The sequence below is a fragment of the Saccopteryx bilineata genome, chromosome 9 (assembly GCF_036850765.1).
Source record: "Saccopteryx bilineata isolate mSacBil1 chromosome 9, mSacBil1_pri_phased_curated, whole genome shotgun sequence".
Classification (NCBI taxonomy): Eukaryota; Metazoa; Chordata; class Mammalia; order Chiroptera; family Emballonuridae; genus Saccopteryx; species Saccopteryx bilineata.
The window spans coordinates 44034295-44061514 of record NC_089498.1 but is presented as its reverse complement, the minus strand read 5'-3'; the positions used below and the strand labels follow the sequence as shown (position 1 = coordinate 44061514).

The 27220-nt window shown below is 39.2% G+C and overlaps 1 protein-coding gene across 14 annotated transcripts in view; it reads left to right on the top strand.

The window, feature by feature from the left end:
- LOC136312586 (zinc finger protein 420) overlaps positions 1–23834 on the top strand; it is a 37296-nt gene extending 13462 nt beyond the window's left edge. For all 14 annotated transcript variants that reach the window (XM_066242147.1, XM_066242159.1, XM_066242148.1 and 11 more), the window contains one exon: positions 20347–23834. In XM_066242147.1, coding sequence (XP_066098244.1) covers positions 20347–22262 — 1916 coding nt within the window. In that variant the 3' untranslated portion in view covers positions 22263–23834. The remainder of the gene's footprint in view (positions 1–20346) is intronic.
- The last annotated feature ends 3386 nt before the right edge of the window (positions 23835–27220 follow it).

The window sequence follows — 27220 nt, the reverse complement described above, 5'->3', positions numbered from 1 at the left end:
CATTTCTAAAGATTCTATTTAGTTCTCTTTAAAAATAATCATTAAAAGATTGATAATTGTGACTGCATGAAGTTATTCTCTTTATTAAAAGACAGAAAGAAAATAAAAGATAGGCCAGGAATTGGGTGAAGATATTTGCAATGCATACTGACAACAATGAAATTAATATCTAGAATATAAAAAGCTTCTATAATTGATTAGGAAAAGTAAGTAACCTTTTTGAAAAATTGGGTAAAAGACATTTATAGACAGTTCAAGGAAAAGGAAATACAAATAGTCAATAAACATGAAAAAGTTTTCTATCTCATTAGCAATCAGAAAATGCAAATTAAAACCATAGTGAGATAATTGTTTCACATACCCTAGATTGGCAAAATTATAAAGAAGTCTGACAGTACTTAGTCTTCACAACTTTGGGAGGCAGAATTGTTGTATACTTCATTATTCACAATAGCCAAAAGTGGAAACCACTCAAATGTCCATCAGCAAATGAATGAATGAATGAATAAAGTTTGGTATATCGGCCCTGGCCGGTTGGCTCAGCGGTAGAGTGTCAGCCTGGCGTGCAGGAGTCCCGGGTTCGATTCCCGGCCAGGGCACACAGGAGAAGCGCCCATCTGCTTCTCCACCCCTCCCCCTCTCCTTCCTCTCTGTCTCTCTCTTCCCCTCCCGCAGCCAGCCGAGGCTCCATTGGAGCAAAGATGGCCCGGGCGCTGGGGATGGCTCTGTGGCCTCTGCCTCAGGTGCTAGAATGGCTCTGGATGCAACAGAGTGACGCCCCAGAGGGGCAGAACATCGCCCCTGGTGGGCATGCCGGGTGGATCCCGGTCGGGCGCATGCGGGAGTCTGTCTGACTGCCTCCCCGTTTCCAGCTTCAGAAAAATGAAAAAAAAAATTTGGTATATCGTTACAATAGAATATTATACATCAACAAAAAGGAATGAAGTTCTGATACATGACACAGTATGGAGAAACCTTGAGAACATGCTCTGGGAAAGAGGCCAGACACAAAGACTACATACTATATGATTCCATTTATATGAAATGTTCTCAACAGGCAAATCTGTAGAGACAGAAAATAGATTAGTAGTTGTCCAGCACTGAGAGGTGGGGTGAATTAGAGAATAAGAGTGGGGACATCAAAAATGACTGCTGGCCCTGGCCAGTTGGCTCAGTAGTAGAGCGTTATACTAGCATGTGGAAGTCCTAAGTTTGATTCCTAGTCAGAACACCCAGGAGAAGTGACCATCTGCTTCTCCACCCCTCCCCTTCCCCATTTTCTCTCTTTTTCCCTCTCTCAGTCATGGTTCAAATGGTTTGAGCAGGTTGGCCCTGGGCGCTGAGGATGGCCTTGCCTCAGGCGCTAAAATAGCTTGGTTGCTCAGCAACAGAACAGCGACCCCAGATGGGCAGTGCATCCCCTGGTAGGGTGCTTGCTGGGTGGATCCCCGATGGGGCACATGGGGGAGTCTGTCTCTCTGCTATTCTTCCTCTCAATTAAAAAAAAAAAAGAAAATGACTGCTCATAGGCAGGGGTTTCTTTCTGAGGTGATGAAAGTGTTATAAAATTAGATTGTGGTGATTGTTGCATGACTCTGTGACTGTACTAAAAATCATTGAATGTACACCTTAAATGAATGAATTGTAGGTGTGTGAATTATATATATACAGTATATTTTAACTGTTCTTTACCATACTGATGGCATTGTCATTTGTCATAATCACTTTGGAAAAAAGGTATGAAAATGATTTCCAAATTTCTATGCAATTTGGAAGTAGCTGAGGTTCTTCTAAAAATTCCAGATCACAGGCCATACCCTGGACCAGTTAAAACACAATCTCTCTGGGCATGGGACACAGAAATTGTTTTTTGAAGGTCCTTATGTTGTTCGTATGTTCAGACATATTTGGTAATCATTGCAATAATATTATTTGAGATTTTTTTTTTTGTATTTTTCTGAAGTTGGAAACGGGGAGGCAGTCAGACTCCTGCATGCGCCCGACTGGGATCCACCCGGCATGCCCACCAGGGAGCGATGCTCTGTCCATCTGGGGCGTCGCTCTGTTGCAACCAGAGCCATTCTAGCGCCTGAGGCAGAGGCCACAGAGCCATCCTCAGCGCCTGGGCCAACTTTGCTCCAATGGAGCCTCAGCTGTGGGAGGGGAAGAGAGAGACAGAGAGGAAGGAGAGGGGGTGGGGTGGAGAAGCAGATGGGCGCTTCTCCTATGTGCCCTGGCCAGGAATTGAACCCGAGACTCCTGCACACCAGGCCGATGCTCTACCACTGAGCCAACTAGCCAGGGCCTTATTTGAGTTTATTTATTTATTTATTTTTTATTTATTTAGTGACAGAGAGAGAGAGAGGGACAGATAGGGACAGAAAGACAGGAAGGGAGAGAGATAAGCATCAATTCTTTGTTGCGGCTCCTTAGTTGTTCATTGATTGCTTTCTCATATGTGCCTCGACCAGGGCCAGGTGGGGGGCCACTACAGCAGAGCGAATGACCCTTGCTCAAGCCAGTGACCTTGGGCTCAAGCCAGAGACCTTGGGGTCATGTCTGTGATCCCACGCTCAAGCCAGAGACCCCTCACTCAAGCTGGTGAGCCTGCACTTAAACTGGATGAGTCTGTGCTCAAGTCGGCAACCTTGGGGTTTTGAACCTGGGTCCTCTGCATCCCAGTCTGACGATTTATTGTGCTGCCTGGTCAGGCTGAGAATAATTTTTTTTTAATTTGTAGGTTCACTTCATTTAATTGTTAATGCCAGTATGATTGGATTTATGTCTCCTCTGTTACACTTTTTGATTACTCTTTTAATATTCCTATTTGCTTTTAAAATCTCTTAAGATGAACACAGTCCTTTTATTCTTGTTCTTTTTATTCCATTTTTTCCTCGGTTAGTTTGAAAGACATACACTATTTATGTACTTTCAGTGATTATCTTTTTTATTTCTTCTTTCCCAAGTGAGAGGAGGGTAGATAGACAGACTCATGAATCCTGACTGGGATCCACCCTGCAACCCCTCTCTGGGGCCGATGTTCTGCCTATCAAACACTAACAAAACACCACAAATACATAAAAATAAAAATATAAAAATTAAATAAAATGAAATTCAAAAGAGAAAAAAAGAAAAGGAAAAAAATTTAAGATTTTGAGAGGTTACTGTTTTCTTCCAGTAGGTATCACTGTATTACAGGTTTTAGCTCTGTGAAATTCCTGGGCTGTTCTCCACTGAGATGTTGCTGTTGCAATGATGTAGGTGGGGCTGCAGTTGCGTTGGGCGGTGGGGCATGTTGTGAAGGCTTTATGGCTTTAGCAATGGTGATCTTAGACTTCTGGATGCTCCACCCCATGTCTCAACAGATCAGGGGCCAGATGTGGGGCACTGTTCTTCAAGGGAGAGAGTGGTACTGGAGTGTTAGCTGTGGGGTCTGTCTTTGCTGACCTCTGTACCTGCAAGATGAGGGAGGCGGGATCTGGGAGGCTACACTTCGGTTTTCTCTGTCTTTGCGCTGAGTGTGGGCTGTGGGCAGACTGCAGGAGCACTGGCCATGACCCCCCATTCTGCCACCACTTTGGTTTGGTATCACCCTCTCTGTCCCTCGATGTCTTCATTTCTCCTGGCTGAAGGACACCCTGTCACTCTGAGCTTCCCTTTTGCATCCCAGTAGACAATACTGAGACAGTCCAAGCTTCGCTCATCCCTGTAGTCCAGCAGAGAAAAAAAAAAAAAACAACAGTCACTCCAGGCTTCTCAGGAGCCGACTGCAAGTACATTTTATCTTCTACCCCCTTTTCAAACCCTTCCCCTCTTTAGTAGATTGGGTGTGCGGATCTTTCAGGCACGCCTGTGAGCCCAGCTGGGGTTCCTACACTGTGTTATAGTAGTCCAATTTGTTGAAATTTTAAGGAGATAGATCTCACATGCTGCCATTATTCTGACATCATCTCTCCCTTGTTTCTTAATATACATCTGTGATGATATAAAATTCCCTCTTTTTACTGCTTTTGCTGCATCCTAGAAGTTTTGATATGTTGTGTTGTCATTCTCGTTTGTATATCTGTATATATCTTTTGATCTCTGCTTTTATTTCTTATTTGACCCAGTAATTTTTTAGTACAGTGGTACCTTGATTTAATTTGTACCACAGTTACAGTGGTACAAATTTAATTCGTTCTGTAACTGAGCTCGTAAGTCAGTCAACTCGTATATCACACTGCTGATACTGGACCCATGCACCAATGTGCCAACTAGCAGCAGCTTCCTGAATTACAACTTGTATCTTGAAATTTTGCTCGGATCTCGAACAAAAATATGAACCGAGTCATAGCTCGTATCTTAAAAAAATTTGTATGTTGGTCTGTTTGTATCTCAAGGTACCATGTTGTATAATTTCCACATTTTTGTGGGTTTCTTCACTTTGCCTTTGCAGTTGAATTCTTTTTTAAAAATTTTATTTAGATAATTACTTTTAACGAAGTGACATTGATCAATTAGAGTACATAGATTCTGAGAAAACATCTCCAGATCATTCTGACATTTAATTATGTTGTATACCCATCACTCAAAGTCAAATTGTCTTCCATCACCTTCTATTTGGTTTTCATTGTGCCCCTCTCCTCCCCACCCCTCCTTCTCCTCCCTTCCCTTTCCACTAGTAACCACCACACTCTTGTCCATGTCCATGAGTATCAATTTTGTGTCCCATCTGTGCATGGAATCATACAATTCTTAGTTTTTTTCTGACTTATTTATTTCACTCAGTATAATGTTATCAAGGTTCATCTAGGCCAATCAATGTTATAATATAAAACTGATTCCTTTGATTATAGCTGTACATGGACCAATCTTTAAAATTTGATCTAGTGAGCTCTGTTCAGGAGTCAAAACTGAACAACCCTTGATGGCACAAAAGTACAAACCCCAAACCATAACCATAGAGAGACGAAGTGGAAACATGAACAAAACTTGGATCTATAATTCCATTATTCCAAATGCATGCTCACGAACGAACAAGTCCTAGCATCTTACCTCCTGTCAACTATACCTCAAGCAGTCCTAGCTGGACCCAAATGGCCTGGAGAGCTGAAACAGCAGAGATAGCCTGCCAACCAGCCCCACAAATGGTCCTAACTGGACCTACGTGGCACAAAGCTCTAGTGGTGTAAAGTCCAAGTGGCACAAAGCAGGGATAGAGGACCTTTGGTGTGTACACCAGTTCAACTTACCCAGTCTTGAAGTTCATCTGCTCCCCAGAAACCTGTTTTCTTTAACCAGCCAAGTGTCCCAGGCAGCTGACTGCTTGAGAAGGAGTGCAGGGCAATTCCCCAAGAAAAGCTCTTGGCAGCTGCTGGGAAGTCCCCACTGTTCCATTCTTGGGGTTGGCACGCAACAAGCAGTTGGGTCCCTATCCTGGGCCCTCCCAGAATTTCCAAGGTCCATGCTGTCCTGATGGAGTCACCAGAAACTATAACTGAAAAACAGAAATGCAGCTTCAGCTGCTTGCTGCAACAACAACATTGTGACAGGTGCTGGTGCAAAAGGAAAGAGGCTTGCTTATTCAGGTGCCACAACCTGGGAGAAGGGTGGACTCCTGTCTTTAAGACCCTGTCCTCTTCCTTGCTCAAACCCATGATTCTTACGGGGATATAGAGGGAGGGATTTTTTCCTACCCAATTATCTTGCTGGCATTCAGTGCACTCAGGCTCTATCCATTCATGTTTCCATTTTTTGTCATGCTTGGGACTTATCCGTACATACATTTCTAGTTTTTGTCCCTCTCTCGCTTTGTCCATTCATGTTTCTAGCTTTTGGCATGCTGAGACCCTGTCCATTTATGTTTCTAGCTTTTGGCATGCAAGGTATAAGAACCTGAAGCTATCTTGGTCAATGGGGGAAACTCCCTGACTGTTTACAGTAATACCAGTACTCTGTTGTTACTATTATTATTATTTTTAATGGTGACTCGAGTCCATCTACAGTATCTACAGTTAGGGTGACTATTGATATATGAGGACTTACTCTAGCCATTTTATCTTTTTATTTCTTGTTTGTCTGTATATCCTTCCTTTTCGCTTACGATTATGTCTGCTATTTTAGTTTGTAGCTTTTTTTTTTTTTTTTTTCCAAAGCTGGAAACAGGGAGAGACAGTCAGGCAGACTCCCGCATGCGCCCGACAGGGATCCACCCAGCACACCCACCAGGGGCGATGCTCTGCCCCTCCGGGGCGTCGCTCTGTTGTGACCAGAGCCACTCTAGCGCCTGGGGCAGAGGCCAAGGAGCCATCCCCAGCACCCAGGCTATCTTTGCTCCAATGGAGCCTTGGCTGAGGGAGGGGAAGAGAGAGACAGAGAGGAAGGAGAGGGGGAGGGTGGAGAAGCAGATGGGCGCTTCTCCTGTGTGCCCTGGCCGGAATCGAACCCGGGACTTCTGCACGCCAGGCTGACGCTCTACCACTGAGCAAACCGGCCAGGGCCGCTTTTTATGATATTTTTCTGTTTTCTCTTTTTTTGTGTTTCTGGTCTCAGCTCTAGGTTGTTATTTTGTGTTTACCATTAGGTTTGTGTAAATTGTATTATGCAATTATCTGCATTGACCTGTACACATTCCTTATTTTATGATTTTGTCAAATTATCCATTTTTATGTTGTGTGTTCACTACCAAATTGTAATTATAGTTATGTTTAATGCCCCCTTTCCCCTTTAACCTTTATACTATAATTAAATGTTCAATATTCTATTCTGAAGTAGAGTTGCAATTTCCTGCTTCTCTGTGTTAGTTGTCTTATTTAACATTTTGTCTTTTTGTAGAAGAGATCCTTTTAACTTGTCCTGTAATGCAGGTTTTGTATTGGTAAATTCTCTCAGCTTTTGTTTGTCTGGGAAAGCCTTTATTTTTCTTTCATATCTACAGGATAGCTGTTGGATATCCTTGGCTGATAGTTTCTTTTTTGAATATTTTGAATATTTCCTTTCATTCTCTCCTGGCTTGCAATGTTAGTATTGAAAAATCTGATGATACTGTAATGGGCTTTCTCTTGTAGGTTACAGTCCTTTTACCCTGGATACTTGGAGGATTTTTTGTCTTTAATTTTTGACAGTTTGAATAAAATGTCCCTCTAGTCTAAAATCCAGTTCTGTCCATAGATTGAGAATTTCTCATCAGTCCTTTCTTTGAGTAGGCTGTTTCTTTTTTCCTCTCTTTTTTATTATACCCATTATCCTTCTATTGATCTTTTTAATGTAGTCAGATAGTTGTCTTAGAGTTTTTCTTTTCTTTCTCTCTCTTCCTTTCTCCCTCTTTCCCCACCCCCCTTTTTTTACTCCTATCTCTCTCTTGGCCATTTCTAGGTTTCTGCCTCTTTTTTTTTAAGATTTTATTTATTGATTTTAGAGAGTAGAGAGAAAGAAAGGGTGGGGAGGAGCAGGAGACATCAACTCATAGTTGTTGCTTCTTGTATGTGCCTTGACTGGGCAAGCCTGGGGTTTTAAACTGGCGGCCTCAGCATTCCAGGTCAACATGTGACCCACTGCACCACCACAGGTCAGGCTCTAGGTTTCTATCTTTGAGCCCACTAATTCTCACTTCTGTCTTCTTTGTTCTATTTCTAGTGCTAATACATTCTTCTTCTCATTTATTTCCTCAGCTCCAGAACTTCTGTTTGGTTCTTTTTTATAGTTTCAGTGTCTTTGATAAAGTATTGATACTTTTTTTGTTCATTAATTTTATTGAGCTTATTGAACTTACTTTCTGAATTTTCTGGTATCTCATCAAGTTTCTCCATAGCTGCAGTCTTGAATTCTGTCACTTAAATCACAGTATTCCATGACTTTGAGTTTGATTTGTGAAGACTTTTCATTTTATTTTCAGTGCTCTCATGTTACCTTGATTGTTCATGATACTTAGTGGATTCTCTGCCTGCACATTTGAGGAAGTGAACTCTTTTGTTGTTCAGATACTCTTTTACTTTGTACATTTAAGCAGGTTGATATGTAGGATATATCATAAGGTGGTATCATAAGCACAGACTTTTATTTTCTATCACCTGCAATGTATGCATCTCTGGGATTATGGTGGAGTGACATTTCTTTAGTTAAGGAAAATAACCACATACCCACTAGGATGGTGGGTGTCCCCTCTTTGATTGGCTCATCTCAGTTACAGGGCACCACTGTGGTAGAGGAATGTGGTTGATAGTAGAGAAGGTAGAGAACTAGTTTTATGAGCGCAAAGCACTACCTCATTTTTAATAATGGCCACTGCTCCTGCTGTGTTTTTGGATGCATCTCCCCTGTCTGTACTGGGCTCTGCCAGGATGGGTTGAACAAGGGAAGCAAGTTTACGAATCAGGGCTCTTCCCCCTACCAGTGGTGCCAACTGTATTCTTTGGGATGTATCAGCTTTCTCTACCAGGTTCAGCCATGATGGGTGGGGCAAAGAAGGCATATTCATGATTTTCTGGCTCCACCCCTTTGTCAGCAATGGCTGTTGGCACCACTGTGCTGTTTAAAATTCTCAGCCACCTCTACTGGGCTCTGCAGTGATGGGGGGACAGATGTCTTTCTCCTGAGGGACACTGCTTTTGTCTCTCTTATGTTACAGGCCGTAGCATGAGGACTGCAATCCAACTTCTCCGCTTCTACCATATTCACTGGAGCTGTGGTGGGTGCCAAAGTGCATCTGTGGTCACTGTCCCTGTTCTTCCTCCCATTCCACCTCCACTGCTTATTCTAATACACCCACCTTCAGAGGTACAGATTTGTGGATCTTTCAGGCATGCTTTTTTGCTGAGAAGGGGACCCTTTGTTAAATTACAGTTGTCCGACTTGTAAATTTAAGGGGAGTAACTAGGAGTCTGCTCACTCAGCCATGATGCTAATATCACTCCTTTTTGCTACTTTTTACAACAGAACTTCTCAAAAGCATTTTCCATGCCCTCTTAAGTCTGCTTAAATCAGAACTTGACCCCATTACTCCACCAAAACTATCTTATGAAGATCACTAGTAACCTCCATCTTGTTAGAACCTTTGTTAAATTAGAAATCACATTTTACTTCCTTTCTCACTATTTGATTATTCTTCAAAACCAAAATATTCTTTACTTGGCTTCTGGGATTTCTTCCTCATTGTCTGATCCTTCTTTGCTATTTTTTTTTCTCATCAACCTGACCTTAAATGATGAAATGCCTCAGGACTCGATCCTCAAACTCCCCTTTTCTTCCCTTCTCTTCTTTTTATTCTGTATCCAAAGATTCTCCCTTAACCTCATCAAGTACCATAGCTTTAAATATCATCTATTTGTTGATGACTCCAAAATTCTATATCTAATCCAAATATCTTCTCAGAACTATATATTATATTTGTGCATATACCTGTCTATTCAACATCTTTATGATATCAGATAGTTCAAAACCAAACTCTTGATATTCTCTCACAAAGCTGCTCCTACTACAATAAGAAATTCTTAGTAAATGGCACTTTCATTGCTCCAGATGCTCAGGTAAAATACTTATTTTCCTTGACTTCTCTTTGTCATATTACATGTTCAGTTCATCATAAAATTCTCTTCATTATACCTCCAAAGTATATCAGAATGCAGTGGTATCTCACTTTCTCCACCCTTTCTCCATAATCATCTTGTCTGAGCCATGTGGGTTATTGTGATAGCCTCCTAACTTCTATCCACTCAGCTTTTCTACTTTCCCCTCTAACTATTATTTTTTAATTTTAAAGAAAACTAGAATAATTCGTTTTTGAACAAAAGTCAGATTTTCTCATGCTGCTTCTTACAGCCTTCCTATGGCCTCTCAGAGTAAAAGTAAAATTTCTTAAAATAGCCAAGACTGTGCCTTGACTTTTCTTATCATTTTCCTTTGAGGTCAGATAATTTTTTTTTTTCATTCATGTGAACTGTAGGCCTTGTTGGATGGATCCAATTTTGTGAAGTTTGTTCTAATCCCTGATTTATTGTTGGTCTAAGCCATGTCTCCTGAATTTCTTTTTTTTTCCTTTATAGTGATGTTTTAATTTTTTTTTCATTTTTATAAAATTTTATATAGAAAATTATATTTAACAGGGTGACATTGATCATTAAGAGTTCATAGGTTTCAGGTAAATATTTCTATAGCATTTGAACTGTTGATTATGTTGTATACCCATCACCCAAAGTCAGATCATTTTCCATCACCTAGATTTGTCCCTCCATACACCATTCCCCCTACCTCCTTCCCCCATCCCTTTTCCCTAAATCTCCCTCCCCCTGGTAACCACTTCACTTTTATCTATGTTCATGAGTCTCGGTTTTATATCCCACCTGTGTGTGAAATCATACAGTTCTTAAGCTTTTTTTTTTTTTTTTTTTGTATTTTTCTGAAGTTGGAAACAGGGAGGCAGTCAGACAGACTCCCGCATGTGCCCGACCGGGATCCACCCGGCATGCCCACCAGGGGGTGATGCTCTTCCCATCTGGGACGTTGCTCTGTTGCAACCAGAGCCATTCTAGCGCCTGAGGCAGAGGCCATAGAGCCATCCTCAGTGTCCGGGCCAACTTTGCTCCAATAGAGCCTTGGCTGCAGGAGGGGAAGAGAGAGACAGAGAGGAAGGAGAGGGGGAGGGATGGAGAAGCAGATGGGTGCTTCTCCTGTGTTCCCTGACTGGGAATCGAACCCGGGACTCCTGCATGCCAGGCTGACGCTCTACCACTTGAGCCAATCGGCCAGGGCCTAGCTTTTTCTTATTTACTTATTTCACTCAGTATAATGTTCTCAAGGTTCATCCATGTTGTCATAAATGGCAATATGTCATCATTTCTTATGGCTGAATAGTATTCCATTGTATATATGTACCACATCTTCTTTATCCAGTCCTCTATCAAGGGACATTGTGGTTGTTTCCATGTCTTGGCTACCGTGAATAATGTTGTGATGAACCTGGGGGTGCATGTGTCCTTACGTACCAATGTTGTTGCGTTTGTGGGATAGATACCCAGTAGAGGGACTGCTGGGTCATATGGTAATTCTATTCTTAATTTCTTGATAAACCACCATATTTTCTTCCATAATACTTGTACTAGTTTGCATTCCCCCCCCCCAGTAGTGATTGAGGGTTCCTTTTTTCCCCACAGCTTCTCCAACACTTGTTATTACTTGTTTTGTTGTTCATAGCCAGTCTAACTGGTATCTAATTGTAGTTTTGATTTACATTTCTCCAATAGCTAGTGAGGATGAGCATCTTTTTTCTTTTTTTTTTCTTTTTTTTTTTTTTTTTTGTATTTTTCTGAAGCTGGAAACGGGGAGAGACAGTCAGACAGACTCCCGCATGCGCCCGACCGGGATCCACCCGGCACGCCCTCCAGGGGCAATGCTCTGCCCAGCAGGGGGCGATGCTCTGCCCTTCCGGGGCGTTGCTCTGTTGCGACCAGAGCCACTCTAGCACCTGGGGCAGAGGCCAAGGAGCCATCCCCAGCACCCGGGCCATCTTTCCTCCAATGGAGCCTTGGCTGCGGGAGGGGAAGAGAGAGACAGAGAGGAAGGAGGGTCAGGGTGGAGAAGCTAATGGGCGCCTCTCCTATGTGCCCTGGCCGGGAATTGAACCTGGGTCCCCCGCACGCCAGGCTGACGCTCTACCGCTGAGCCAACTGGCCAGGGCCAGGATGAGCATCTTTTTATATATCTGTTAGCCATTTGTATGTCTTCATAGGAGAAGTGTCTGTTCAGGTCCTCTCCCCATTTTTTAATGTGATTGTTTGCTTGTTTGTTGCTGGGTTTTGTGAGTTATTTATATATAAATATTTTAGATATTGACCCCTTATTGGAGCTGTTGTTTGCAAATATCATCTCCCTATTTAGTTGGCTGCCTATTTGTTTTCTTATCAGTTTCTTTGGCTGTGCAAAAGCTTTTTAGTTTTATATAATCCCATTTATTTTTGCCTTTAGTTCCCTTGCCTTTGGGGTCAGATTCATAAATTGTTCTCTGCAACCAAGGCCCATCAGTTTAGTACCTAATGTTTTCTTCAGCTCTTAGATTTAGGTCTTTGATCTATTTTGAATTAATTAGTATGCAGGGGGACAGGGACTTTCTTTTCTCCATTCTGTGTTTTTAGTTCCTTTATCAAAGATTATTTGTCCATATATATATATACACACACACACACATTTGTCCATATATATATATATATACACACACATACACACACACACACGTGTGTGTGTGTGTATGTGTGTGTGTGTGTTTATTTCTGGGCTCTCAATTCTGTTGCATTGCTCTACATGTCTGTTTTTCTGCCAATACCATGCTGATTTGATTATCATGGTTCTATAGTATAATTTGAAGTCAGGTAGTGTGATACTTCTGGCTTTATTCTTTTTCCTCAGGATTACTTTGGCTATTCAGGGTTTTTTTTTATGGTTTTCTGCAAATGTGGTAATTTTTTTTGTTCTGTTTCTTTAAAAAAATGACATTAGGATTTGATAGGGATTGCATTAAACTTGTATATTGCTTTGGATAATGTGGCCATTTTAACTGTTTATTCTGTCAGTCCATGAACATGGAATATTCTTTCATTTCATTGTGTTTTTTCAATTTCATTCAATAATTTTTTTTAGTTTTCAGTATATAGGTCCTTCCCATCCTTTGTTTATTCCTAGGTATTTCATTTTGTTGTTGTTGCAATTGTAAAAGGAATTGGTCGTCTTTTTATTGATAGTTCATTTTTTGAAGTTTCATCATTGGCATATAGGGAAGCAAGACTTTTGGATATTGGTTTTGTATCCTGTGACTTTACTGTTTATTGTTTCTAATAGTTTTTTGGTGGAGTCTTTGGAGTTTTCTATATACAGCAGCGGTTCTCAACCTGTGGGTTGTGACCCCGGCGGGGGTCGAACGACCAAAACACAGGGGTCGCCTAAAGCCATCGGAAAATACATATTTATTATACAATACATTTTTAAATAAAATAAAATATGTATTTTATTTAAATAAAATAAAATATGTAGGGCTTTAGGCGACCCCTGTGTTTTGGTCGTTCGACCCCCGCCGGGGTCACGACCCACAGGTTGAGAACCACTGATATACAGGATTCTGTTATCTGTAAAAAGTGATACCTTTACTTCTTCTTTCCAAATATGGATGCCTTTTATTTCTTTCTCTTGCCTGATTGCTCTGGCTAAAACTTCCAGAACTATGTTGAATAAGAGTAGAGAGAGTGGACTGTCTTGTCTTGTTCCTGATGTTACAGGAAAAGCTTTCATTTTTTCATTATTTAGTATGATATTAGCTGCTGGTTTGTCATATATGGCCTTTATTATGTTGAGGTATTTTCCTTCTATTCCGATTTTATTTTATTGAGTGTTTTAAAAACATAAAGGGATATTGTATCTTATCGAAGAGATGCCTTTTCTGCATCTATTGATAGGATCATATGGTTTTTCTTTGTTTTGTTGATGTGGTATATACGTTAATCAATTTTTGTATGTTGAACCATCCTTGTGCTTCTGAAATGAATCTCATTTGATCATGATGTATTATCTTTTAAAATGCATTGTTGTATTTAATTTGCTAGTATTTTGTTTAGGATTTTTGCATCTGTATTCATTAGAGTTATTGATCTATAGTTTTTTTGTGTTTTCTTTGCCAGGCTTTGGTAAGAGGGTTATGTTGCCCTCAAAATATGTTAGGGAGTACTGCTTTTTTTTATTATTATTATTGTTTGGAAGACTTTGAGAAAGATAGGTACCAAATCTTTTTTTTTTTTTGAGTTTTTTTTTTTATTAAATTTAATGCAGTGACATTGATAAATCAGGGTACATATGTTGAGAGAAAATATCTCTAGATTATTTTGACATTTGATTGTGCTGTATACCCCTCCCCCAAAGTTAAAGTGTCTTCTGTCACCTTCTGTCTGGTCTTCTTTGTGCCCCTCCCCTCCCCTAACCCCTCTCTCCTTCTTCACCCCCTCCCCCCTCCCCCAACCTCCCGCCCCTGTTGCCATCATATTCTTGTTCATGTCTCTGAGTCTCATTTTTATGTCCCTTCTATGTATGGATTCATCTTAGTTTTTTTTTTTTCTGATTTACTTATTTCACTCCGTATAATGTTGTCAAGGTCCATCCATGTTATTGTAAATGATCCAATGTCATCATTTCTTATGGCTGAGTAGTATTCCATAGTATATATGTACCAAAGCTTTTTAATCCACTCGTCCTCTGACGGACACTTGGGCTGTTTCCAGATCTTCGCTATTGTGAACAATGCTGCCACAAACATGCGGGTGCATTTCTCCTTTTGGAGCCGTTCTATGGTGTCCTTGGGGTATATTCCTAAAAGTGGGATAGCTGGGTCAAAAGGCAGTTCGATTTTCAGATTTTTGAGGAATCTCCATACTGTTTTCCACAGTGGCTGCACCAGTCTGCATTCCCACCAGCAGTGCAGGAGGGTTCCCTTTTCTCCACATCCTCGCCAGCACTTATTCTGTGTTGTTTTGTTGATAAGCGCCATTCTGACTGGTGTGAAGTGATATCTCATTGTGGTTTTAATTTGCATTTCTCTAATGATTAGTGATGTTGAGCATTTTTTCATATGCCTATTGGCCATCTGTATGTCCTCTTTGGAGAAGTGTCTATTCATCTCTTTTGCCCATTTTTGGATTGGGTTGTTTGTCTTCCTGGTGTTGAGTTTTACAAGTTCTTTATAAATTTTTTGATTGGATCATTTAATCCATTTACATTTAAGGTTATTATTGATATGTAGTTGTTTATTGCCATTTTCTTCTTTAAAGGTGTATTCCTTTTTTTGCTGTATTCTTTTCCAACTTTGATCTGTTTACAACAGGCCCCTTAACATTTCTTGCAGCGTTGGTTTGGTTGTAATGAATTCCTTGAATTGTTTTTTGTCTGGGAAGCTTTTTATTTCTCCTTCGATTTTAAACGATAGCCTTGCTGGATAAAGTAGTCTTGGTTGTAGGTTCTTGTTCTGCATTACTTTGAATATTTCTTGCCATTCCCTTCTGGCCTCAAGTGTTTCTGTTGAGAAGTCGGATGTCATCCTTATGGGGGCTCCTTTGTAGGTGATAACTTTTTTTTCTCTTGCAGCTTTTAATATTTTCTCTTTATCGCTTAGCTTTGGTATTTTAATTATGATGTGTCTTGGTGTAGGTTTCTTTGGGTTTCTCTTTAATGGAGTTCTCTGTGCTTCTTGGACTTGTGAGAGTTTCTCTTGCATTAATTTAGGGAAGTTTTCAGTTATGATATGATTGAACAAAGTCTCTATCCCTTGTTCTTTTTCTTCTTCTTCAGGAACCCCTATGATGCGGATGTTATTTCTCTTCATGTTGTCACAGAGCTCTCTAAGTGTTTCCTCTGACTTTTTGAGTCTCTTTTCTCTTTTCTTCTCTGCTTTCATGCCTTCATTCCAGTTGTCCTCCAACTCGCTGATTCGATCCTCATCTGTATCCATCCTGTTTTTAATTCCTTCCATTGTGGTCTTCATTTCTTATATTGTATTTGTCATCTCTGACTGATTCTTTTTTAATATTTCAATATCCTTTTTTATACTTGCTATTTCTTTATTTAGGTTTTCAAACTGCCCCTCCATTGTTGTTCTAAGATCCCTAAGCATCCTTACAATCATTATTTTGAACTCCGCATCTGGAAGTTTGATTATTTCCATATCACTCAGCTCATCTCTCAAAGGTGTCTCTTGTGGTTTCATTTGGGTTGCACTCCTTTGTCTTCTCATAATGGTGTTTTATTTGTAGAGTTGGTTGAGTCTAGGCTTGCTGTTGTCTGCCTCCAGTTTTCAGTTGTGTTATTTCTAGGTCTTCTTGGGTTGGTATCAGCTATTATTTGTAATCCACTTTCGGATTTGGGCAGCTTTGAAGTCTTGATTTGTTTGTTTTCTTAACAGGTGATAGTCTTGTTAACTGATCTCAGCAGGGGGCTTCCTTGAAACTGTAACCAGGAATGCTGTGGGTGTAACCTGAGACACTGAAGGTCTCTTTCACCAACTAATCTCACTGGGGGCAGGGTTTTTTCTCAGCTTCAGTAGGGGGAGGTGTATCTCAGATCTCCATGGAGACCTGAGTTACTGCCCCACCTCCCCACTTCTTGTTTTCAGCTGTGTCTTGTTGCGCTGATTGGAGCTGGATAGATGTCCAGAGATCTCTGATCCGGAAGCACTTCAGCTCTGTTTTGTGAAAGGTTCAGTCCCTCCCCCAGCTATGGCCGCCTCCAGCACGAATGAGTCAGCTTTTTTATTTCGTTTCTTGCATACCTTAGCCCCTCACAGTCTGTCCCTCTCCTTGTCCTTTCCACTTGGGAGATAAGCTGGTCTTTTCAACCCACCTTGCTCCCTGGTCGCCAGGTAAGTGGCTTTGAGCAGTAGTTTCTGCTCTTTTTCCTCTGTTAAATCCTCTCTGGGCTCTCAGCCTCGCCCCCCCCCCCTTCCGTTCCTGTAAGCAGAGGAGATTCAGGCACTCCTTACCAGGATTATTGTGGCTTCCTCTTTGCTCCTTGGTTTTTGAGAGCTGTTCTTGCAGTTCAGTGTTGGTTTTTCATGCTGATTTTTCCTAAATTGATTTGTATTCCAGTTTGGTGTTGAGAGCTGGGCGTCTGGGCGTCTGCCTACTCCGCTGCCATCTCCAGTCTTTGCGGGGAACATCAGGGTAGTGTAAACAATCCAGCACCTCCCCAAATCTTTTTTAATGTTTGGTAGAACTCACTAGTGTAGCCATCTGGTCCTGGACTTTTGTTTTTGGGAGGGTTTTTGATAGTTATTTTTACTGTTATTTTTATTTCCTCCTTGTATATATGTCTATTTAGGTTTTCCACTTATTCATGACTCAGTCTAAGAAAATTGTATAGTTCTAGGAATTTATCTATTTTCTCTAGGTTGTTGAATTTTATGGCATATAATCTTCTATAGTATTCTACTATGATCCTTTGTATATCTATGATATCTGTGGTAATTTCTCCTCTTTTATTTTGGATTTTGTTTATATGAGTCATCTATTTTTTTTCCTTGGTGAGTCTAGCCAGGGGTTTTTAATTTTATTGATCTATTCCAAGAACCAGCTCTTTGTTGTATTAATTTTTTCTATAGTTTTTTTGTTTTTTATTTCATTTAGTTCTGCTCTAATTTTTACTATTTCTTTTTTTTCTACTGACTTTGGATTGCCTTTTTCCTTTTCTAGTTCTTTCAGATGTGATGTTAGATTGTTTACTTAAAATCTTCCTTGTTTCTTGATATAAGCCTGTAGTGATTTAAACTTCCCTCTTAGAATGGCTTTTGCTGTGTCCCAGAAATTTTGATATGTTGTGTTTTTATTTTCATTTGTCTGTATATATCTTTTGGCTTCTGCTTTTATTTCTTTGACCCAGCCATTTTTCAGAAGTATGTTGTTTAATTTCCACATTTCTGTGGGGTTTTATACTTCTTTTTTATAGTTAAATTCTGATTTTAAAGCCTTATTATCAGATATATGCCTGTATCATTTCAATCTTTTTAAATTTGTTGAGCCTAGTTTTGTGGCCCTACATATGGTCTATCCTTGAGAATGTTTTATACACACTGGGAAAGAATATATAATCTGATGTTTTGGGATGAAATGTCCTGTAAATGTCTATTTAATGTCCATTTGGTCTAGTGTGTCATTTAAGGCTGATTTTCTTTTATAATTTCTATTTGGATGATCCGTCTAAAGCCGTCAATGATGTGTTAAGATCTCCAAGTATGATTGCATTTTTGTCTGTTTCTGTTTTTAGATCTATTAGAAGGTGCCATATATATTTTGGTGCTTCCTGATTTAGTTCATATATATTAAGAAGTGTTAACATCTTTTTGATATAGTGTCCCCTTTATTATTATGAAATGTAAATCTTTGTCTCTTGTTACCTTTGTTGTTTTAAAGTATGTATTATCAGATATAAGTAGGGCTACACCGGCTTTATTGGGGGTATTATTTACTTGGAGAATCATTTTCCCACCTTTCACTTGGGTTACTTTTGTCCCTGTAGCTTAAATGTGTCTCCTGAAGGCAGCATATGGTTGAGTTTTGCTTTTTGATCCAGTCTGCTACTCTGTGACTCTTTATTAGTGAGTTTAGTCCATTTACAGTTAGAGTAATTATTGACATATGAGGATTTTCTGTAGCCTTTTTTTTTTTCTGGTTGGTCTGTGTCTCTGATTCTGTTTTTGTCAGTTGTTTTTGTTTGGTGGTATTCCATACCTCTTTCATCTATTTCTTTTTTAAAAACTGTATACAGTGTTCCCTCATCTGTCGTGGGGGTTAGGTTCCAGCACCCCCTCCACAATAGGCGAAAATCGGTGAAATAGCAATCTTATCTTTACTTTATTATTTATATATTTTTAAGGCTTTATAAACCCTCCCCACACTCTTATTAACCTTTCCCATACTTTTTTTATTGTTTTTAATTTTTTAGGCTATAAAATGCTTATTTTACCACAAAAATAATTAAAATAATAAATACATAAAAATACCTATATACTGCAGAATCCCGTGATATAGCAAAAAATCCGCAATAAAAAATTAGATATATACAATTTAAAAATTTGTGTTACAGTGAGGCTGTGAAAAGTGAACCGTGATATGGTTAGGGACAACTGTATTTCAGTCTCAGTTTTTTCATGTGTGGTTACTGTTTGGTTATTGAGAAAAATTTCATATATACAAGAGTTCATTGTCCTATAAGTCCCTCTGCACTCCATCCTCTTTTGCTACTTTAAACCTTTATCCTCTCCCCTATTATGTTTTCTTTTTCACAGATTATTCTTATTTATATTGTAACCTCATTGAAGCTTTTACGGTTTTTTTCTTTGTATCTCAGAGGATAACCTCCTTAAATATTTCTTGCAGTGGGTATTTTTTGGTGATAAATTCCCTCAGCTTCTGTATGTCTAGAAATGTTTATTTCTCCTTCATATGTGAAGGACAACTTTGTTGGATATAGTATTCTTTGCTGGTAATTCCTCTTCCAGTATTTTGAAAGTTTGGGTCCACTTTCTTCTGTCTTGTAGAGTTTCTGCTGAGAAGTCTGATGATAACCTGAGCAGCCTTTCTTTATGTGTTAAGTTTTTCTTTTGCCCAGTTACCATGAGGATTCTTTCTTGTCATTGATTTATTGACATTTTTATTACTATGTTCCTTTGAGATGGTCTGTTTGGGTTGAGGTAACTCTTAGGTTTAGAAATTTCTCATCAATTATTTGTTTGAATAGACTCTCCATTCCCTTCTCCCTCTCTTCTTCTTTTGAAATACCCATTATTCTTATATTGCTCTTTCTGATGAAGTCAAACGATTCTCGTAGAGCTCTTTATTTTTTTTTCATTCTTGAGTCTCTTGCTTCTTCCCTTTTTATCGTCTCTAGTTGCCTGTCCTTGTTGTCACTGATTCTCTCCTATATCTAGCCTGTTCTATTCACTAAACTTGCTAACTTCAGTTTTCAGTTCATGTACTGAGTTCTTCATCTTTGTTTTTAAAGTTTCAGTTTCCTTAGTGAGGCATTCATTTTGTTTTCTGAGCTCATTAAGTTGCCTGTCAGTGTTTTCTCATATCTCACTGAGTATTCTCAGAAGTTCAGTTTTGAATTCTCTGTTATTTAACTCCAGGGTTTCCATGTGATGGAGATTGCTTTCTGGAGAGTTTTCATTTTTTCCCCTGAACCCTATCTGTCTCTTGGGTAGTCATGGTATTTTGTTTTCTTTAGTTAGTTGGGTGTGCATATCTTTCAGGTATGCCTGCAAGCTGAGTTGGGGTTTCTTCACTGAGTTATAGCTGTTCAGTTTGTTGAAATTTCAAGGTGAGAAGTCAAGGGTATCTCTCACACTGACATTACTCTGATGTCATGTTCTCTGGGCATCTTTAACCAATTTCTCACTGACTTAAAAAGTTTTCTTAACCTCTGTCCGTATCTTCTCAGTACATTCTTCATTATTCTTTGATCTCTTATGTGCCCTTTTTACATATTAGTATATAAGGTCATTCTGAGCTAATATTTTTTCAAATTCTAGGTAGCAGTGCATTACTACAACATGAAATTAGTGGGTGTTGAGTATGTATCTGTGTGTGAGAGAAAGAAAACTAGAATAGAAAACAGGGTAGATATTGTTTTACGAAACTATAATTGTAGCAGATTTTGACATGAAAGGTAAGTAGGTATTACTATAGGCCATACCATAGTAAACATTTAAAAAACACTGATATAAGCTAGTTATTTCTTGTGGGTATAATTTCTCTATATATAATTTCCTATATAGTCTTTTTTACAATGCAAGTTCTGCTTCTGAAATGACAACTGAAATTTTTGATTGTTTTTTTTTTTATCTTTCAGAATTGCCTTCAAGGTGTGCAAATAAGTACTTACCTCCAAAAAAGGACACTTATAAAACAGAATTATCCCAGTGGGAAATGGGTGACAAGCTTGAAAACTTTGATCTTAAGGAGTCCAGTTCTAGAGATTATTTGGAAGTCAGAGGCACAGTGGAAGATCAGAAGGAATATTTCAGGCAAGGAATGATTATATATGAAAAAATGTCCATTTTCAATGAGCGTACGTATTTAACTCAATATCCCACATGTCACTTTGAGAAACCCTATAAATGTAAGGAATGTGGCAAGGCTTTTAGACGGGCCTCCCACCTAACTCAACATCAAAGTATTCATACTGGTGAAAAACCCTATGAATGTAAGCAGTGTGGGAAGGCCTTTAGTCGTGATTCACAGCTCAGTCTTCATCAGAGACTTCATACTGGTGAGAAACCCTATGCATGCAAGGAATGTGGGAAGGCTTTTACTCAGAGTTCACAACTTATTTTACATTATAGAATTCATACTGGTGAAAAACCATATAAGTGTGAACAATGTGGGAAAGCCTTTATTCGTAGTTCACAACTAACTCGACATCAAAAAGTCCATACTGGAGAGAAACCTTATGAATGTAAAGAATGTGGGAAGGCCTTCACTCAGAACTCACAACTTACTCTGCATCAGAGACTTCATACTGGTGAGAAACTCTATGAATGTAAAGAATGTAGAAAGGTCTTTACTCAGCTTTCACAACTTATTCTGCATAAGAGAATTCATACTGGTGAAAAACCCTATGAATGTAAAGAATGTGGGAAAGCTTTTATTTGTGGCTCACAGCTTTCTCAACATCAGAAAATTCATAATGGGGAAAAGCCATATGAATGTAAAGAATGTGGGAAGGCCTTTATTCGTGGCTCATTGCTTATGCAACATCAGAGGATTCATACTGGTGAAAAACCCTATAAATGTGAACAGTGTGGGAAGGCCTTTATCCGTGGCTCACAACTTACTCAACACCAGAGAATTCATACCAATGAGAAGCCTTATGAGTGTAAGGAATGTGGAAAGACTTTTGGTCATGGTTCACAACTTACTCAACATCAGAGAATTCATACTGGTGAGAAACCCTATCAATGTAAGGAATGTGGAAAAGCCTTTAATAGAGGTTCACTCCTTACTCGGCATCAGAGGATTCATACTGGTGAGAAACCCTATGAATGTAAAGAATGTGGAAAGACCTTTAGTCGTGGCTCAGAACTTACTCAACATGAGAGAATTCACACTGGTGAGAAACCCTATGAATGTAAAGAATGTGGAAAGACTTTTATTCGTGGCTCACAGCTTACTCAACATCAGAGAATTCATACTGGTGAGAAACCTTATGAATGTAAAGAATGTAGAATGGCCTTTACTCAGAGTTCACATCTTTCTCAACATCAGAGACTTCATACAGGTGAGAAACCCTATGTATGTAGTGAATGTGGGAAGGCCTTTGCTCGTGGCTTACTCCTTATACAGCATCAACGAATTCATACAGGTGAGAAACCTTATCAGTGTAAGGAATGTGGGAAGGCCTTTATTCGTGGTTCACAACTTACTCAACATCAACGAATTCACACTGGAGAAAAACCCTATGAATGCAAGGAATGTGGGAAAGCCTTTAGTCATGGTTCTCAACTTACCCTTCATCAAAGAATCCATACTGGTGAGAAGCCCTATGAATGCAAAGAATGTAGAAAAGCCTTTACTCAGAGCTCACACCTTTCTCGACATCAGAGAATTCATACTGGTGAGAAACCATATCATTGTAAGGAATGTGGGAAGACCTTTACTCGTGGGTCACAGTTAACTCAACATCAGAGAATTCATATCAGTGAGAAATCTTTTAAATATAAGGAATGTGGGATAGACTTTACTCATGGGTCACAAGTTTATGTATGAATTATTTGATTCTTTGTAGTCAATATAGAGAGCCTTCTGTGGTCATTAATCCATTATCATCAAAGAATTCTTAAAATACGAATATGGGAGCACACTTGTCTCATAAAGCTCAGCATTAGTGAATGTATATGGGGAAAAGATAACAATAATGTAACCCGTGTAGAAAAAAACCTGTCATTACCAGAAACCGATTAAACTTTAGCAAATTTTAATAGATGGTAATTTGTGAATGTAGTAAATATACGAAGGCCTTTAGCCATAGCATGTCTTTTTCAACATTATCTTAACTCTATAAGTTGCTTTCCTTTGTGACATTTGTCATGATAACTTCTACTTTTAATCATTTGTAAGAAAGCCTAATAATACCTTTCTTATCAGATTTTTGAAAGTATTATGTGAGTTATTACATATGAAGCTTTTAGAACAGTGCCTTGAACATAGCATGTCACAAATATTAGCTGTCATTATAGTGTTAGGTAATTTGCATGAGAGGAGGACACTTATGAGTATAACAAATACTGAGAAATATTTCATTTAACATTTAACCCCAATTATTTGTGTGGGAGTACCATATACTATATAATAAATGTGAGAAAGCTTTCATTCAGATTTCATCCTAGATGCTATAAGAGATAATTCATATTCTACCAAAAAGAAAAAAACCCACTGTAGAGTTAACCAGTTGAAGAGGTGTTAAGTGAGTTGTAACAAAGTCCAAAATTCAATTTTCTTCTATCTCTGACCACAATTCAAGAATATTATTTAGAAATGAAAAAAAAATAGCCAAAATAAATCTTTCTACTAGGAACTTTTAAGACTTTACAGCTTTTGATTAAACTAAAAGTGAAAACTGACACCACAGAAAATTTGCAATGGAAAAATGAGAGTCTGTGTCAAAGACTGCCCAATATTCACTTCCCTTCTTTAATAACAGAATTCTTGGTTGAAAACCTATGTCAGCTTCCCTTGCAGATCAACAAGGTAGAGGTGGTATTTGTATGAGTGTGACATTTAAGATTTTTTTTTTTACCCTGGCCAGTGACTCAGTGGATAGTGTCAGCCTAGTATATGGATGTCCCGAGTTCGATGCCCAGTCAGGGCACACAGGAGAAGTGACCATCTACTTCTCCCCCTTTCTCTCTCCCCCTTCTGTCCCTTTTCCCCTCCCACATCCAGTGGCTCCATTGGTTCAAGTGTGGCCCCAGTCACGGAGGATAGCTTCATTAGAGCACATTAGCCTCAGGCACTAAAAGTAGCTTGGTACTTGAGCATTCTCCACAAATGGGGTTGCTGGGTGGATCCCAGTTGGGGTGTATGTAGGAGTCTGCCTCACTATCTCTCCTCTCACCTAAAAAAATATTTTTTCTCTATTTTTTCCCTCTGCCTACGACCTGGGCATTTAATCTGTAGCTCTGGCAGTTTTATGCAAACTTTGAGAATGGGTATTTAGGATGGTGGAGCAAAAATACAGAATACACACCTCTGCTAATTTTATGGGACAGCCATACAATTCTGGTCTTCCTGCTTTCTGTATTTTTTTTATAGAAAAATGAAAATAAACTTATTTGTTGATGCTGTTGTCATTTTCTTATTGACAAAAGTATTAAGGATATAAAAATGTTCCATCTGGATGTGGAGTGCTGTGGGTAATGAAATCTCAAATGTGGCATTGCCTTTGGGCTATGGAGAATGAGGATGTACCCATCTTAGACTAGAAAACTGAAGGTTGTTTTAATACACAAGACATCTGGTCAGACTCCCACTTTATTTCACAAGGCATATCTTGTGCCAGTCAAGACTGTGATGTTAGGGGACATGATAGGAGTGGTTTATAATGTATATATTGGATGCTTCTGCTGCATTTGGTAATGTGTGGTAATGTATACTCTGAAAGAAATTTATTGTAACAGTAGCTACAGAGGTTGCTAGCAGAGATTGAAAGCAATATTGTTTGTTGAGAAATACAGGTGCTCAATCCAAGTTGGTGATAAAATTCAGAACTTCAATTCTTGTGGCATTCAAAATGCCAAACGTTCTTTTTTTAATTGATTTTCATTTATTGTGTTTACATAGATTCTAGTGTTGCCCCAAATGCATCCCCCTTCCCCTGTATTCCCCTCAACATCTCCCTTGTCCCCCTCCCTATAGCGCCCTCTCCCTTCCCTTCAGGTTTATCCTATCCTATCATCCCCTTTCCCTCTGTCCTCTTTTCCTCTGCTACCTTTGATCCCTCCTCTGTCTCAATTTTGTTCTTCAGTTCACATTGTTCATTGGATTCCTCAAATGAGTGAGGTCATATGATATTTTTCTTTTTCTGCCTGGCTTATTTCACTTAACATAATAGTTTCCATGTCCATCCATGTTGTCGCAAAAGGTAAGATTTCCTTCTTTTTCATGGCCCCATAGTATTCCATTGTGTATATGTACCACAGCTTTTTAATCCACTCGTCCTCTGACAGACACTTGGGCTGTTTCCAGATCTTCGCTATTGTGAACAATGCTGCCATAAACATGGGGGTGCATTTCTCCTTTTCAAACAGTGCTATAGTGTTCTTGGGGTATATTCCTAAAAGTGGGATAGCTGGGTCAAAAGGCAGTTCTATTTTTAATTTTTTGAGGGATTTCCATACTGTTTTCCACAGTGGCTGCACCAGTCTGCATTCCCACCAGCAGTGCAGGAGGGTTCCCTTTTCTCCACATCCTCGCTAGCACATATTCTGTGTTGTTTTGTTGATGAAAACCATTCTGACTGGTGTGAGGTGATATGTCATTGTGGTTTTAATTTGTATTTCCCTAAGGATTAGTGATGTTGAGCGTTTTTTCATATGCCTATTGGCCATCTGTATGTCCTCTTTGGACCAAACTATCTTTAAATGAACCCACTTACAGTGATATAAAGTGGCAGCCTAAACAAGAAGTGATACATTGCTCATCCCTGGAAGGCAGTGAGTCTTATTAGAAAAAAAGAAAAGAAAAAGTTTAAAATGCTTTCCAGAAAACTATTGTTTTTATGTATTAAGTGCTTACTATATTTCAGCCATTCTCTTAGGTATTTGGGATATATGAATGAGCAATTCTAGCAAGAGGAGATAATACATTGTAGAGTATATTAGAACATACATGTTATGGGAGAGGTTCAAAAGGAGTTGAGGAGGATATGACAGTTTAGGTTGCTATATGAAATAGAATCATCAGGGTAGACCATGGAGGAGAAAAGATTTTGTAACCAGGAATAAATATGCTATTACTGATCATAAAATAGGTAAATAAGAATGTACTACAAAGTAAACTTATAAAAGAATTCCTGTAAAATGTTTCATCCAGTGTATTGCTCTTATAAATATGATCCAGTATCAGCAATTTAGTGATCAAAGTTATGTATTCTGAAACAAATCAATGTGTGTGTGTGTATACACACACTATCCTGTGCTTTTATCTCTGGCCAGGTTCTTGCTACAGTTAAAAAAGCCTATTCCCTTCCAGTTGATGTGCATCAGGGTTAACTGATGTGCATCAGTTGATGTGCATCTGAGCAAGAAGAAGAAACTTAAGTGGAAACTACACCTCACCCCCCGCCCCCTCCCACCATGCTGAGGCTTGCAATTCTGATTCTTGCTGAAGGCCAAGAGGGTAGCCTAATTGTGGGAATATGTAGAAACCTGTTACATAGAACAAAACCCCTAATTTACAAGTTATTTACTAGCTTCTATTTCTGTAACAACTAAGTGAACAGACCCCGACTTTCAGATATGCCAGCTCGGGAAGGTGTACTGGCCTTTAATCTGTTACCTGAACAAACTGGCTGGCTTGCAAAGAACTCTCAACCCTTCTTTTTTATTCCTTTGTTATATTTTTTTTGTTAATTCCCCTCTCTTTCTCCCTCTTTACAAAAACCCTTGCTTGCACCAAAAGAGTAAGATGGTTTTTGAGAACAGGACTTGCCCCATCTTCTCAGGTAACCGGCACCTGAATAAATTTTCCTTCTTATCAGCACCTGTCATGTAATTGGTTTTCATGGTGACAGGCAGTTGGGTCTGTAGGTTGTTTTTCTGGTACAATTTGAGTCAAGAGTGGTTACCTAAGGGAAGGGCATTCCAGGCAGAGGAAAAAGAGCAATGGCTTTATAAACAGAATAATGCTGGTGTATTTGAGGAATGTCAGTGAAGCTGTTGTAAAGGTTTTTACTAATTGGTGATTGATAAAGCAGGTCAGAGAGGTAATGGCCGTATCCTGTAAGACCTTATAAGTCGTAAGTATTTTGGATTTTACTGAGGTAAATTTACAGCTATTGGAGAGTTTTGAGCAGAGGACATGATCTGACATGTTGCCATTGCATTTAAAAACAAAAACCTATGTGGCTCTGAGTAAAAGGCTATGGTATTAATCCAGATAAATAATGGTAGTGGCTCATTATTTGAGTGGTAGCAATGATGAGAAGTAGTTGGAGTCAAAATATATGGTAAATATTGATATAATGGAGCAAGTGAGATTTTCTTAGGGATTAGATGTCAGGTGTGAGAGAAAAATGTCCAGGGTGACTCTGACCCAAAAGTTTTGGTCTCAACTATCTGGAAAGATGTTCTCACTAGCTGAGATTCGAAAATGTGCAGTTCCATCTGGTTTGTGGGGGAAGATGGGAAGTTCAATTCTGAACATATTGTTTGACGTATCTTTTGGATACAAAATGACAATATTGAGTAAGCCCTTGGGTGTTCTAGCTTGTAGTATTTTAGAGATTATTAATTTGGTAGTCACTACCATATCGTACTTATTTAAAATCATGAGGCAGAATAAGATCACTAAGGACCTGAGAAAGGAGAACATCAAGTCCTGGTCTACCTTAGGAGTTCCAGGGTGAAAGATCAACAGAGGAGGATCAATGAGATGGAAGAGAAACCAACAGTGTAGTGTCACAGAAACCAAAATGAAAGTGAATCAAAGGAAGGATGATCAATGGT